General features: G+C 55.8%; 1 protein-coding gene across 7 annotated transcripts in view; it reads left to right on the top strand.

The window, feature by feature from the left end:
* The window catches only part of ZNF512B (zinc finger protein 512B), a 30,148-nt gene extending 14,476 nt beyond the window's left edge, over positions 1-15,672 (top strand). For 3 of the 7 annotated variants that reach the window (XM_032127393.1, XM_032127396.1, XM_032127397.1), the window contains exons 11-17: positions 70-168; positions 877-1,164; positions 1,734-1,925; positions 8,209-8,310; positions 9,288-9,350; positions 11,315-11,413; positions 11,756-15,672. In XM_032127393.1, the coding sequence (XP_031983284.1) occupies positions 70-168; positions 877-1,164; positions 1,734-1,925; positions 8,209-8,310; positions 9,288-9,350; positions 11,315-11,413; positions 11,756-12,049 (1,137 nt within the window). In that variant the 3' untranslated portion in view covers positions 12,050-15,672. Of the gene's footprint in view, positions 1-69; positions 169-876; positions 1,165-1,733; positions 1,926-4,847; positions 5,176-8,208; positions 8,311-9,287; positions 9,351-11,314; positions 11,414-11,755 lie in introns of those variants that run through there. The other 4 variants (XM_032127394.1, XM_032127399.1, XM_032127395.1 and 1 more) reach the window with 3 other exon arrangements.
* The last annotated feature ends 80 nt before the right edge of the window (positions 15,673-15,752 follow it).

Genomic DNA, 15,752 nt, shown 5'->3' with positions numbered 1-15,752 from the left:
TCCACTCCTGGCACAGAGGACATGAGTAAATGGTTGACTCTGTCGCTTCTGTTACTTCCTTGTTTCCAGCCTGTTCCTGTGGAAACCGCTGGACTTGGTGAACAGGAAGAGCGGGAAAGGCTGAGGAAAGTGCTAAAGCAGATGGGAAAACTGAAATGCCCCAATGAGGTACGAGAACAATTCTTGTTTCTCGTTCTGTGAAAAGGTGGAAGGAGTGAGTCCCATGCAGAGGGGGACATGTACTCTCCAGGCATCCCTTGGCAAGTGCTCGATGTTTCCACCTTAGCTCAGCCATCCCAATCCCTGTCCCACTGGCTCTGTGCACTCCAGCAACGGGACAGCCCGGCAGGAGGGTGGGCACAGGGCAGACTGGGGAGCTCTGGAGGGCAGGTTCTGCCTCCTGAGCTCAGGAAGGAGCACAGCCTGTCCTGGGCACAGCGTAAAACCAAACCAAACCACACCAAAACCAGAGCCAAGCTGGTTGCAGACAAGTCACGAACAGGTAAGGGAGGCGTTGGCAGAGGTTTGTCCCGTGGGTGCTTTGCTCTCCATGCAGGCAGTGCCTCCCCAGTGCCTTCCCCTCCTGCTGCCTGCTGTGTGTGTCTGTCCAGAGAGCTCTATCCGTGTGTTGGGGCGGAGAGTGCCAGGGGCAGGGACTGCTCCTCCCATCCCTCCAGGGCACTGTCCTGCCTGTGCATGGCTCTTTGGGGACTGTCAAATTCTCCAACACTCGGATGGGATGGGCTGGAAGAGCTGCTCTTTGGAGTGGGCTCCTCGGGAATGTTCCTCCCTGGAGAAACGGCACCCCAACCTTTTCAACACGGGCACGTGAAGCCCCAGCCCTCCTTAACCCTCCCCTTCTCCCCATCTCCACAGGGTTGCGTGGCCAACTTCTCCAGCCTGATGGGCTACCAGTACCACCAGAAGCGGTGTGGGAAGCAGCTCGCCGAGGCCGATAAGCCTGTGTTCAGCTGCCCACACTGTGGCAAGAAGTACAAATCCAAGGCTGGCCACGACTATCATGTGCGGTCAGAACACACGGCCTCGGTGAGCCCCCCGGACGCCTCCGCAGCCCGAGGAGCGGGGCCATCCCCCCCCGGGGGGGACTGCAGAGCTGCGGAGCCCGTGGGCAGGACAGAGCCGGGCAGGGCCGGGCCGGGCAAGGCAGGTGCAGACGTCGGGCCGGTGTTGTTTTCTCCCTCAAATCACCATGCACATGTGTTGTACCATGCAGTGTCAGGGGGAACAGGGTACACCCTCTTCCACCCCTCCAAAAATGCTGTTTATGGGAGTGGTCAGCAGCATTCCCTTTCCCCAGTGCCCACAGGGCTGTGCTCCAGTCCACCCTGCATCCGTGCTCTGCAGGAAAAAAAACCAGACCTCAGGCTGCTCCCTCACAAACACCGACTGCTTGCCAGCGCCGGGGTGGCAGGATCTGTCCCTGGGGAGCATCCCTTTCTGTTCTGTTGATCCCTACTGGCAGTGCATCCGACACTAATCACTCCCTAACTCTAATAACAGGAGATATTTATACACATGGGAGCATGGAGGGACACGGTCTATGGCTACTGCTGGGCTGAGGGAGGCGGGTACTCCCTTTGCTCCCATGCTCCAGTGCAGAGGCCCAAAGCAAGTGTGGAAACACACAGCCCAAATCCCAGCATCCCCATCCCGGGGCCAGAGAGCTCGCCTGTTCTCTCGTCATGCCCTTCCTGACTCTGTCTCTCTTGCAGCCTCCAGAGGAGCCAGAGGTGAAGCCAGAGCCTGGTCCCGTAGAAGATTTTGAGAGGACCCCGAGCGGCCGCATCCGTCGGACATCGGCCCAAGTAGCCGTCTTCCACCTCCAGGAGATAGCAGAGGACGAGCTGGCCAGGGATTGGACCAAGCGGAGGATGAAGGATGACCTGGTGCCTGAAACAAAGCGGGTGAGCAGTCTTTAGTTCTCACTGTACACAGAGATCCTGGGATTCTAGCCTGGCCCCAGCTGTACACAGAGATTCCAGGATTCCAGCCTGGCCCCAGCTGGTTGAGGCCCTCACATGTCTCACTTGCTGTGTCTTAAATTAATTAGCTGTGATGGCAGATTTATTGCTGAAGAGCCCACCCAGCACAGGCTGAGGCGCTGTGGTCTGGAGGCTCCCAGCAGCAGGCAGCTGTGCCCTTTGGAGGAAGAGGTGGTGCACTGTGGAGAGACCAGGGTCTGGCCCCGAGTGTTGGGGAGGGAGGTCGGTTCTGGTCCATGCTGAGCAGGGAAGTAGAGGCTGGCAGCCAGGAGGAGCACGTGAAGAGAGCAGATCGGATCTGAAACCACCTCCCTTGCACTGTCAGAGAGCAAAGATGCCCCAGGCAGAATTCCCTCCCTTCCATGTCTCTTCCTTAACTTCTGGGAGATGCTTTCCTGGAGGTAAAGAGCCTGCAGCATCCCAGAGCAGTGCTGCTGGGAGCAGAGGAAGGCAGAGAGTGGAGACAGGGCTGAGCCCTGCAGGATCCAGCAGCAGTGCACTCGTGGCCCAATGCTGTGGGGTTTGCACAGGGCCCCAGCAGGCTTGAGCTTTTTGTAGGCATTGGAGTGAGTACACGTTAAACCAAACTTCCCTTCTGGCTGTGGGAGGAGGTGATTATTCATGGGAGTGTACTAAAGCTGAAATTCCCTCCAGGTATGCTCCTTCTGGACTGTAAAAGGAATGAAGCAGCAGTAAATCATAAACCTTTTCAGTGCAAAGGGGAAAAAAGAGAGGGAACGGGAGTTTTTTTGTTTGCCAGGACTCAATGCAGAGCTCTCCTGCAAGTCTCTGCATGAGCTGCAGCCTGTTTCCTGAGCAGGTGACTCTGCAGTTATGTGCCAGGCCTGTTCCCTGCTCTGAACAGTTGGGCATCTCTTGCCCAGTGCTCTGAAATTCACCCTGGCAAGATATTGGGCATGTTGCAAAGATGGGAGTGAGGATGAGAGGACATCAGGAGAGTGTGAATAGTCCCACCCCAGAGGACTTACCCCAAGCCATGAGAACAGCCCAAGTCTCAGAGCCAGCTTGGAGAAGTGATGTGGCTCACGTCAGGAAAAGGGGTGGCAGGACAGCAGCCTTGGGCCAATATGCCTTCCTGCTCCCACAGCGTGTCCCATGCTGTCCTGGCACCTGTGTGTGCTCAGCAGAAGTGCCACCATGGTTCTGCAGAGACTCAGAAGAGCTCAGCCTGGCTCAGCTCTGGTCTACACATGGTGGGCAGCTGGAAAACCAGCATAGGAACAAACCAGCAGCTTCTTTACCCTCCTTGGCACCCCAGTGAGGCACTGGCACAGAAGGGGACCCAGCTACAGCACTGCCATCCACCTTGGGGCAGAGCTGGGTGTTTTAGGGCCAGAACTGCTTGCAAACATTTTATTTCCCTAGTGCTTGGTGTTGCCATTGTTGTTTTCCAGATGTCTTCAGCTGCAATGCATTAATAACATAAAAAAACCAAGCCCAAAGTAGCTGTTTCATTTCAGATACTGCGGGAGAAGAGGTGTGCTGCTCTCTTCTCCCCTCTCCAGTCTCAGCTCTTGCATTCTTCTCTTTCCTCTTGGAATTGTTCCCTTTACTCAGGACTTTGGGTATTTTCTTTTTGAGTTGAGGGAGCAGGCAGGACCCCAGGCCAGGACAAGGGCCACGTGCTCAGGCTGACATACAAAGGCATTGTAAAGGTCTCAACACCGGCGTAATTGCTCCATGAAGTGCTGGTGGGTTTTTTAATGAGACGTTTCTTGTGTTTAGAGTCTGATTGTTTAACTGAGTCCCATCTCAGTGCTAAAAAGCAAAGAACTGCTGTGAGGTTGGCAGAAGCAGTTTTGCATTGAAGATGGGCAAGGGGGGAATTGGATCAGCTCCCAGATGGCAAAACAAGGCTCTTGGGTTGGAGAATCAAGAGACCTCAGGCTCTGCATGAAATCCCAGATGGATTTTGGAGGAAGTCAGTGCAGTGGGTGAATCCATACATAGCTGTGCGTGTGCCTGTGGGTACGTCTTGCAGTGACTGTCACGTTCCCTTGACAACACTTTATAATCTGTTCAGTCTATGACATTTTTTCTTGACGAGCGATGCTGGGAGGAGGTGGGAGGCAGGTTCTGCCCGGGGAGGCTGGTGGGAGCTTGCTGACTTCAGCACGCTCTGAGCTGCTCTGCTCAGCCACGGCTTGCATTGCTCACGACCGCTCTGCCTTTACAAGTTGGTTCAGTTCAGGGTGTAGGAAAAAACCTCCCAGCAAGTGCCCAATTTGACCTCATTACAGCCCCAAAACAGAGCTGCCCTCAGAACTGCCTGTGGGACGGCCTTGTGCCACATGGGGGGCTCAGAGCAGCCAGCAGCATCCCCATGTCACCTCCTTGCCGAGCATGTGTGGTGGCTGTCCCTGAAGGAGCTGACAGCCCAGAGCCACTGGAGCAGCAGGAAGATAAACACCAGTTCACCATGACCAGGGCACTGGGACTCGTGGGAACCAATGGAAGTCCCAGAAGAGCTACCACGCCACCTCCTCTTTTTCCCACTGAGCCATACCCAGCCATTGGGGGTACACTGCTGGGCCTGCAGACCCCGTACTGGACATGGAGAGAAGTGGGATGTCAGGGAGCAGCAGCAGATTGCAGCTGCTCCTTCACCTTTTCAGCAAGCCCTAGGGATTTCCAGGATTCCAGAGAGAGAGATGCTTCCCAGCTCTGATCTGTAACCAGTGGTGGATGGATACACCTAAACTTGCTGCAGCACAGGACAAGCTCCATCCCTGAACTCTCCAGTTCCCCACCATGGTCCCAGCAGTCAGTGTGGATTTTGAGGAAGCTGATGAAGAAAGCCACCCCTCTCCATCCCTTTTCCAGGCAGCAGAACGTTTTCCCAGGGGAAGGCACAGCTCCTCATCAAGCCCGTGGGATACGAAGGTTCGCAGCCCCACGGCAGGAACAGCCCCAGTGCAGCCCCTGTGCTGTGGCCACGTGGCAGCTGGTCCCAGCCGGTGAGAGGGATGCTGGGTTTGGATCCCGTTGGTGGCCTGTGGTGGGATGCGTTCGCCTTTCCCCGGGAGGATGGATTCCTTCACACCAAAGCAATGGCATCAGAATAAACGATTGCTGCTCGATCCCAGGCCCTGCGCTGCCTTCGGTCTGCGCTAACCAAATCCAGCATTTCTAAATATACACTGGAGTCTTATTTTCTCGCTCCGATCTTTATTTGCCTCCAGATAAGCTGAAACAGATGGGGTGTTTCACAACAGCCGCTTGCTGGGGATGTCAGATGGGGAAGGGCACACCCCTGCTGCTTTTCTGGGAAAAATCCCCTCTCCAGAAGCTCTGCGAAGATGATGCTGACCCTCCTCTGGCCTTTGCTGGGGCCGTCGCTTGCCCATGAGCAGCCTTGAAGGCTGCAGGTTCCCAGTGCACAGCAGTGGGCTCTGGGGTATAGTGGGAGATGAGGAACAACCTCCTCAAGCAGGGGGAAGAGGCATCTAAGAGGCAGAAGGGGAGAAAATGCTGTGGAAATCCCACTGTTTCAGAGTGTGATGCTTTCTTGGTAGAGCTTGAGGTGGGGTTCCTTGCTTCAAGGTGCTGGAGGTTGTGATGGGCTCACAGGGAGGGATGTAGAGCTCCACTGTGGGATACATGGACACTCCATTTCCCTCCCCATGGCTCAGGGTCTCAGTGTCAGTAGGGGCAGCCATGAAGTCTGCACATCCCCATGGAGCCTGCTGCCATGGTGTGCCAGGGATCTGGAGCAAAGGGCAGCCATAGGCCAGTCATAAAGCTAAAGGGGAAAAGTCATCTCCAGGCTTGAGGTTTATACTGGAACCAGGATAAATTCCAGAGCAGAAGAGGCTGGCTTGGGTTTGTCCCCCAAAACAATGGCCCTGCAATCCAGGCTGGAGCCAGGCTGAGCCCTGCAGACTCATGCCACTGGGGGCCAAACCAGATCCCAGCTCCAGCTGCGGGGCCAAGTCCATCCTTCCTCCCCTTGCTCGGCAGAGCCGGCATGGTGTGACCCTCCTGTGGGACCTGGCTGCTGGCCAGCACCCCTAGGTGCGTTTTGCCTTCATGGCATCATCCACAACCTCCACAGGAAGAAGAGAGAACTGTGCCTTGTGCTGGGGACCTGGGTGAGGCTTCAGGGGCGCTCGCTGGCTGAGACATCCCGCATGGTTCTCATTTACTGCGATATATTTTGGGGAAGGGGAGAGCTGTCGAGGGAGCAGAGAGGATTGAAATAAGAAAGTTAATTAAATAAAACCGTCAGTCAAAGGAAACAAACCTTCCCAGCCCAGCATCCTTCGACTGTTCAGAAGAGATGGGCTGCAGCCAAAACCAGTTGTAGTCGTTTAATGATTTGGCCATGAAAATTTTCACTTACAGGCTGTTTGAGGAAAATAAATGGAAAAGAAAAAAAAATATAAAATATTCCATGCCTGGGGCTCCCTCTTAATAGAGACATAAAGATGACTTTGACATTCCCAGAACCACAGCGCCCTGGGAAGACATGGGATTTGCATGTTATTGTGCAGGACTGTTGGAGGAGAGCAGGGAGGGATTTTTCTCTGGAGTGGGAAAGCAGAGCAGCAGAGTCCACATCTCTGAACATCCCCCCTCGCCTCCTCCCCAGGGATGCGCAAGGGAGAGGTTGTTGCTGGGGCTGTGTGCGGTTACCGTTAATGTTTGCTCATTCATGGGATTGATTGGGTTTTAATTATGGAGGCCTTTTGGCATCCTGGCTCTCGGTATCAATGGCAAAAAGGGACTCCTGTGTTCTCCCCTGGAGGTGGCATTGCCTTCCCTGGGCTGGGGACCAAGCTCTTGGTAGATGCACCATCCCAGAGCTTCAAAGAGCTCTGCTGGCATCTCCCCCAGCCGTGAAGCACGACAGAATTGCAGCATGCTGGGGCTCGGGGGAGTTTTCCACATCCACATCCGTCCGCACCAGGGCTCACGGCGCCATTTCGCAAGGCCCTGTGCCCCTGCCCCTCACATGGGGCCCAGTGCTCCCTGACCCGGCCGTGCCCCGCCACGTGCCGGGGGGAAGGCTGCAGGGGCACATGGATCACTTCAATTTGAGTGGAAAGGAATAGCTGGCACCTGAGCCTTCTACAACGAGCTTCCCTTTGCAGGGGGGTTTGGGAACAGCTGGGGGGAGCTGGACAAAGGCAGATTCGCAGCTTTATCGGCATGTTCAGGAAAAGTTACAGCTGGAAAAGAAATCCATCCAGCTTCCTGCTGCCTCCAAACTGGCAGCTCCAGGTCCTCAGGGGCTGTTCGGCCCTCTTCGAGCCTTTGCACCTCTGCGAGCACGTTTTGTTCATGCATCCTCTCCATCCAGCATGGATGCAGGGATGCAGTTGTGTCCCATGCTCGGAGGTGCCCATGGAGAGTGGCATGTTCTCACGTACCCACACGTGCACCGTGCCGTCTGTGGGCTCACCCAGCACTGCTCCCACTCAGGGCAAGTTTGGGACCAAACAACATCCACTGGCTCTAGCAGAGCTCACCAGGCCGGGCTGGGAGTTGTGCTGGCATGGTTGTGCAGCCCAGTGTCCCCTGCACATTGGCACAGTGGCTCAGTGTCAGGCAGGGACCAGCCCTGCAGGTAGGGCCAGGAACAGTGGCTGGGAGGCCCGGAGATGCCTGAAGCTGCCTGGAGCTGCCACAGCTGCCTGGGCTTGTGCTGAACACGCAGAACTGGAGTTGAGAGGGCCGGCCTGCTATGCTAACCGTCAAAGTCGCTAATAAAGCGCTAATTAAAAGCACTTGGAAGGACCAGCCCTGCCAGAAGGAGAGGCAGAGACACAAGAGCCGTTCATTGTTTAACGGGTTGTGCCCATTCATCCATGGAAGGCAGCCATGGAGGCTGGGCCCCTCTGCCCAGTGTGCAGGGTTGTTTATTCCCCTGGTTATAAAACACGGCAGAAGGGCTGTGCTGACACCATGCACCGAAAATGCCGGGTCCAGTCCTGGCCCTGTGGGCATGGACCCGGGAGCAGGAGCCTCTCCTCTCCTGTTTGCCACGGACTCCTCGCCAGTGGCAGGGCAGTGGGCAGAAACACCTCCCTGGCCTGCAGTGCCCGAGGGGAGAATGGCATTTCTGGGGAAAGCCAGAGTAGTTTTCAGCCCCGATTCACTTTGGGGCGGGGCAAGACCCGTGTGAAGAGGCAGGACCGGGCTGGGGTGTGCAGCTCTGCTAATCGACTGCTATTGTTCACAGCTCAATTACACCCGACCAGGGCTTCCAAAGCTCAATCCCAGGCTGCTGGAAAACTGGAAGAACGAAGTGAAGGAGAAGGGCCGCATCAACTGTCCCAACAACGTAAGGATTATCTGTTCTTCCATGGGCTGGCTGGACTCAGTCTGCAGGAGGAAGGGGGGTTTTGGGGGCAGAAACCCACCAAAAATGGTTCTCATTGGGCTGCTGATCATAGAGATGCTCAGACCCTCATTTCACCTCCTTTCCCTGAGCTTGCTGCGGTGCCTGGTGAAAGTGTGTCCCAGCTTTGGGATTCACCAGGCTTGGGGACAGGGCCACCCTTGGGCTGATGGTGCAGCATTACCCAATCTGGGCTCTGGAGCTGCATTTGGGAAGCTCCCAAGATCCCGACAGGGTGAAGGCTGCTCATCCCGCACAGCTTTTTGATGCAGAGAACCTGCTTTTCCCAGAGTTAATCGAAGATAGATTTAAGCCAAGCTTTTTAAAGCCCTGTGGCAAACACAGACCTCAGGTCATGGTGCGTGTGCCTCATCTCGCTGTGAAATACAGCCTTGGCCCAAGCTGACAGAGAGGTGAACCCCACCCTGGTGCTGAGCCTGGATTTATCGTCCCAAACAAAGCCTTGCTAATAGGAGTTCTGAAGGAGGCTGTTCCCACAAGGCCAGGGGAGCCGGGCTGGCTAATTAATGTCATACACGGGCACTTGGAAAAGACATTGCTCAGAAACTGGTCATGCTGCTGCCTGGGTGATTTCTCTCCTCCATTAAGCCTCTGCTGTGGCTCCAAGAACTCCTGTAGCCCAGCAGGACCTCCCGACAGCTCACAAATGTAGGTTTTCCACGGAGTCATTTAGGGGAGAGGTTTTTTCAGCCCGTTGTAGAGGGATTTGGGCACATGACTCCCATTAGCACTAATGGGAAACGTGTGACCAGAGCCCTCGGCGCCTCGCAGAGCGTTAACCTCACACTGTTTAGCCTGGACCGGTGGCCATGCTGGTTCAGCAGGCTCCTGGCCACGGCTCAGAGGAAGGCAGGGGATGAGGGGGATCGTGTCTAACCCTGCTTTGTTTTTTCCTGCAGTGCTGTGAAGCCATTTACTCCAGTGTCTCGGGGCTGAAAGCTCACCTGGCCAACTGCAACAAGGTAGGTCCTGCCTTTTACACCCTTTCCTCAGAGGTGGCTTTGGTGTTGGGTTTTCTCTTCCCCCTAGCTGGTTTGGAAGGAACAAGCCAAGGGACAATGGCACAGGTTAAAGGATGGTGGCTGCTGGAGGGCTGGCTGGCAGTGCTGCTCCCAGTGAGTTGTCACCAGGCAGATGGAGGCAGAGAGGCTCAAGCTGCGCAGATGGATTGGAGGGGATGTGGCTGCCATTCCAGCTGTAGAGAAAAGGTGCTGCAACACAAACTTCTCACCCAAGTACCCAGACTTCTGACACACAAAGTGTCTCGGGGACACGGCAGTGGGACTAAGCCCTCCTGCTTCATGTCCTCCTGTCCCACAGCAGCCCCTGCCCAGCTGGTCCCTGCAGCCCCTGGATCATTCACAAGCCCTTGGCTATCCAGCATGGCCAGCACCTCACACAAGTGTGCGTCAGCCACAGCAGCTCAGAGCCAAGGTGGTGGGTGTTGGAAACTGAATGTGTCCTGAGGCAGGTGGGAATCAGGAGTCTTCTTCCATCAATTTGGGCAGCCTTACAGCCCCTCTGGAAGCCCAGCTGGAGGGATGCTGGTGTGGTGCCTCTGGGATAGGCTGAGACTGGAAGAGGCAGCTGGTTGTGCAGAGACCAGTGCCCTCCTACTGGATGGATGGAGCAGCCCTGAGCTCCAGTGCCCTGGAGCTGCCCCAGGGGAGGGATCAAGAGCTCAGTGTAGGTCCCTCAAATTGGAACCAAGTAAGAGCTGCTAAAGCTTTATACCCTGAAACATTTCCAGCTGCAGCTTCCATTGAATAGAGCTTCCAGGAGGCAGCTCCAATACGTACCCTGTGGTTATTAAAAACACCAACTCCCGCACTCTTCCAGCGCTAGCTGGAACAGCAGCCCTTAATGAGATCATTTAGAAAATGGGCTGCAGGGATCCAGCAGGAGAAGCTGGATTTATGCAGGATAAAAGAGCAAACACAGAAGACCGGGACAGCTCCTTCTCTGAGAGAAAATGGAGCTGGTTTCTGGCTGGTTCCATGCACAGGAAGCAGCCAGGATCTGCATGAACATTTCCATGAACCACAGAGCTGCACCCTCTGGATCTGGCACAGCTGGGGTCAGGTATTGGGACTGAGCAACGGGGAGTTGCTCTGTGAGCCTGCACTGCCATCAGCAGGATTCTTCCCCTTAGGGGAGAGGATTTGCTTTGAATACATGTGCCAACAAATTTGGCATAAATAAATCACAGCCCCTCCAGAACGGGTCTGTGATTCCCGCTGTAAAATCCTGCAGAACTGGTTGCAAAACATGAAGCCTTAGCAAGAGCAGAGGCCGCTCCCAGGCAGCACCCCATCTTCAGTGGGGATTGATGCACCAGGATGATTTTGCACAAGGATTCCTGAAGCCAGGCCTGTCCTCTCCCGAAATGAGAGACCCGTCTAACTCAGGATTTACAGCTATGGAGAAATTCCCAGGGAGGAAATATATGGCCCAGAGGGGCCCATCCATAACCCCCTCGTCAATAGAGAGCACATTATCTCCCGCGTGCCGTGACCTGCGGCAGAGACGGCAGATCCGTCATCCCACCAGGGCGCTGCTGACAGGAATCCAGCAGTCACCCTGGCTCTCTGACAATGTAACAGGAGAATTAGGTGAGTGCTGGACATAAATCCAATGGTGGTTCAGTCCCAGGGGATCATAGATCTGCTGACAGCGAGGACACAGGGCGATGGCCCCATCACCTGATGTTGGGGACACACAGACAGCAGCACGAGTGGCATGGACTGAAACTCAGAGAGAGGATGTGGCTGTGAGTTCCTGCCCTGGCACCGAGGCTGGCAGAGATGTGGTGGTTCAGACACGAGTGTTTATTTTGTGTCACTTTGAGGTCACAGGAGCATCAGGGCCAGGGGAGGGCCACCCCTTGGGGCACTTTGAGCTCTGCAGGAGCTGCTGTGTCTTGCAGGGGGACCACTCAGTGGGCAAGTACCGCTGCCTCCTGTGCCAGAAGGAGTTCAGCTCTGAGAGTGGCGTCAAGTACCACATCATCAAGGCTCACTCGGAGGTAAGGAAGGAGCTGCATCTGGACTGGGCTGGTCCCTGCTCCAACACACGCATCCTTGGGATGTCCCTTTCCATCCATCCATCCATCCATCCATCCATCCATGTCTGTTAAGAGCAGAGCACAGTGGCAGCTCCTAATCAGCCTGAGGGGTTCCTCCCTATTCCCCTTGATGTCCCTGACACCCCCAGGCTCATTGCAGCTGCTGAGCAGTTTGACCTCTGGGAGGTGATGCCAGTGGGGTGAGGGGTGGGCCAGGCTCGGGTTGTGTGTGCTGGTGCTGGTACTGGTGCCAGTGCCTGCCCCCCGACAGTCACTAACCCCCGTGTCACCCCACGGACACAGAACTGGTTCCGAACCTCCTCAGAGGCCAGCCGGAAAAAGAAAAACAGGGAACAGCTTTCTTCCAGCAAAGAGGAGAAAAAGAAAAGCACAAACGGGAAGAAAAGGGGGAGAAAACCCAAGGAGAGGCCTCCAGAAATGTCCCCGAAGGGCAGAGAGAGCGTGGCAGCAAAGACTAATCACAAGAAAACCCTCGAGCACTGGGAAGGCTCCCGGGGCAGCCCCGAGGGGGACGAGCTCGTCCCCAAGCCCCCGAGCCAGCGGAAGGGAGGAGCCAGCAAGATGCCCGAGAAATGAGCAGCTCAGAGACTCGTCTCCGAGGATTCGTTTACAGCCCAGGGTAACAGGGTGGGGGTCTCTCCCAGTTTTATGTCCCCTCCTCCCCATCCCACCTCCCCTTGCCCCACCCTCCTCTCACCCTCTTTTTACAAAAAGAAAGGAAAAAAGAAAAAAAAAAAAAGACAGAAAATATCAATTAACCACTTTAAACAAATCACGGACCTTGTTTCACACTGGAAAACAAACAGGATCAAGGAAGCTGGAACGTTCTTCACCCCCTGCCCGTGTACATACCCCTCGGTGGGGTGCGCTGCCTCCCCCGGCCCGTGATTCCCCTCCCCTGCGCCAAACTGGTGACTCTTGAGCGAAAGAGAAGTGCAATAGCAGCGGGGTCCCGTGGGCGGGGACCCTCCCCCAGCGGCTCCGTGCCAGGGCGGGAGCTGCCCACCTGTCCGGCGGCCTCCCAGCTCCAGGGTGATGTTTCCAAAGATGTTTGACCCGGTCGGGCGGAGGGTCCGGCAGCAGCATGAGAGGGGGAGTTGGCAGCGCTTTTCCTGCGGCCGCAGGTCGGGGGGAACGTGTTGGGCAGGGACCAGCTCCGTGGGGCGGCGGCTTGGCAGGGTTTGTGTGCGTGGTGCGAGGCACAGGCAGAGGAGGGGAGCAGGGCTGGGGGTGTGGGAGGTGTGAGCAGCAGAGGGGGGTGCTCTGGGACGGGTCAGGTTAGAGGGTTTAATGGGAAGTTGTGGGAATGCTGTGCGCACTGTGGAGAGTGGCAGTGCAGCCATGGAACCAGGGGTGCAGTGAGGGAGCTGTGCCTCGGTGCTTGGGTTGTGTTTGCCGGGCATGGAGTGCTGGGATGGCAGAGACACGAGGCAGTGGCAGGGTCAGGGGGCTATGGCAGCCAGCGAGCTGTCCCCCCCCCCCCCCCCCCCCGGCCTGGGGGCATCCAAGGGTGGTTCAGGATCCCTCTGCTCAATCCCGAAGATGTCGATCACCCAGGAGGGAGGAACGGAGTCTCGGTTCCCCAGCTGTGGCCACAGGAGGTGTGTGACAGGGATGGGGGCAGCATCGAGAGACAATCACGGGTCCTACTTTAGGACGATCCCAGTTGCTGCCCGGGCACCTCGCATTCCCTTTGTCCTTTCGGGCCGGGACCCACCATGGGGGGAGTCTCTGCTCCCAAAGATGCATCTGAGCCCCTGACCATGCCCCTCGGGGTGACAGGCCCCTGCGGTGCCATCCCTGCTTGTGCTCTTGCCCCGGGCTCTTTGCTCCTGTGCTGACACTGTCATCACACCTCGCTCCAGCCCGGGGGGAGCCATCCCAGACTGGGATGTGCCCGTCTCCAGACAAAACCAGGCTACCTCGGTCCTTGGGAAACGGGCACGTTTTCTCTCAGTAACACAACAGAAAACCTTAATTCGGTTTTTCCCCTATGCAGAGCCAGGAAAGAGGCATCAGAGGGGGAGCTTCTGCTTTTGCTTTAATCAATTCAAACCTCAGTCCTCGCTTTCCTCACTGCTCCGTGTCTCCCACCAAAGGCTCGATATTGAGCAGCAGCTCAGTCATAATTAACATCCTCCACTGGCACGTTATTCCAGCTGGGGAGGGGGGGCAGTGGTGGCTGAAGCCAGGGTGGCTTCTCAGGGAGCCAGGGCTCCTGCTCTGTCCACAGCTGCAACACCTGGATCTACCATCTGCATTGCCCAGCGAGCTGGGCACGTGCCTGCTGCTGAGGGAACTGCCTGAGCATTGCTGGCTGTGCCGGGCCTCGAGGCAATTAGTGAGAAAGCTTAATTAGTCACTTCGGCTCAGCCTGGTCTCTGCTTGCGCTTCATCGGATCTGTGTTTGGATGGTGTCACTGGGGTAGATCCTGCCTCCCTGGGGAAGGGGGAGAGCTTTGGGAGCTGTAGGACAGCTTGGAACAGCTCCTAGGCAGCAGCAAGAAGGGGAGCACGGGCAGAGCTGTAGGCCTGGCACTGAAATCTCTGTGAAGGGGTAGAGGGAGCCACTGGATCCCAAAATCACATCCTACCATGGAGGGAAACCCCCAGGAAAGCTCCATGCCCCGGCCTAGGGAGGGGAGGTCTGGGTAGCCCAGGCAGCTGGCTTGGATGGTCACCGCACAATCCCCACTGTCTCCCCTTGGGCATGGCCTGGGACTCCATTCTCATTAACATGCAATTAATTGGCTTGGCATTGATTAAATTAACAGGCAGCACTGTGCTCCATAGGCAGGGAGCCCTGGGAGTCAGGGTGGGGTAGACATGGGAAAGGGCCGGCTCAGGGGGTCATCGTGAGGTCCGGATCAAAACCACCTCTGCTTCTATAATGAGAGTGTCTGGCAGGAGCAGGGACAGGAGCGGGGACAGCTGCAGTGGCCTCACAGAGTGACACCAGCCTGGAGGGGACCCCAGGGACCATCTGGGGTCTCAAGGCAGGCAGTGGGAGCAGTGGACCTGGTGCTGGGGCTGTCCCTGCCATCTTCAGAGCACTCACGGGCCCAGTGAGGCCAGCACTGTGGTGAGGCAAGAATTTCTATGAGAAAGTGAAATTTTCAGGATTTCCCCCCGCCCCCCCAAAAAGATGTTTTTCCCACTAGTCATCACTCAGAGAGGAACATGTTTCCCCCCACCTTCTCCATAAGACATCCTTTACCATCCTGCTTGTCCAAGGAAGGTTCCAGAGCAGTGCTGGCATCACCAGCAACTGCAGGTGCCACAACAGGTGAGCGGGCAGGGCCGAGTGACACCACAGTGGCATTGCTGGGGGCCAGTAGATTGTGCCCCTTCAGGTGCTCCCAGTGAGGCAGTGCCAGAAGGGAAACCACCACCTTTATCCAGAGGGACAGGCAGAGGCTGTGGGACCAGATGGGGGACAAGGTGTCCTGTCCCCTTCCATCCCATCACCTGTGGGATTTGGGGATTTTGTCACCCTGGGCACAGTGACACTGTGGTCCCACACCTCCACTGTTGGGGAAACCCACCATCCCATCACCCATGTCCCCAGGGAAAGGGCTAAACCTCCATGGGAGCAGGGATGGACTGCAACCTTGTGGGAAGACCTCATGGAAAGCTTGGATGGGCCGGGGACTGCCGTGGCTGGGGAACCCTTGGCACTGACACCATGCCCTGGCTAGGTTGGCTGTGCCACTCCAGCTCTGGCCACGGTGGATGGAGCTGCCTGGGCCAGGAGCAGCTCTCACCCCCAGGAACCTTGGGAGCATTTTGTTCTTTTCTTTCTCTCCTTGTGACACCCATCCCACGGCATAACCGAATGTTTCTCGTCGATGCCAGTTATTAGTGCATAAGTGTATTTTGGGGAAAAAATTAAAACAGAAAAAAAAACCAAAAAAAAGGAAAAAAAAATTTTCAATTTATCACTTGTAACCATATATATAAATATATAAATATATATATTAAAAAGTGTTTATTTGCAAAAAATAAAATTGTTTTAACGGTAAACTATCTTATAATAAACTCCCGATTTGTGATGATCTGTTCTTTTGTTAATCATTGACAAATCCTCAGTTGGAGAGTACTGTCCGAGCAGCTCCGAGCAGCCGAGCAGCGCCGAGGCGCTCCCTGTACTGTATGTATGAAACAGCTGTATCGAATAAATGGTTATTGATTTTTTATTAGCACTGCCGTCACTGTTATTGGGCAGTTCGTGGGGAAGGTGGGACATGGGATCTGGTGGGTTTGAATTTGTCCTTCCTTT

This window comes from Corvus moneduloides, chromosome 17, assembly GCF_009650955.1.
Source record: "Corvus moneduloides isolate bCorMon1 chromosome 17, bCorMon1.pri, whole genome shotgun sequence".
NCBI classification, from domain to species: domain Eukaryota; kingdom Metazoa; phylum Chordata; class Aves; order Passeriformes; family Corvidae; genus Corvus; species Corvus moneduloides.
This window is presented reverse-complemented; position numbering and strand designations above follow the sequence as displayed.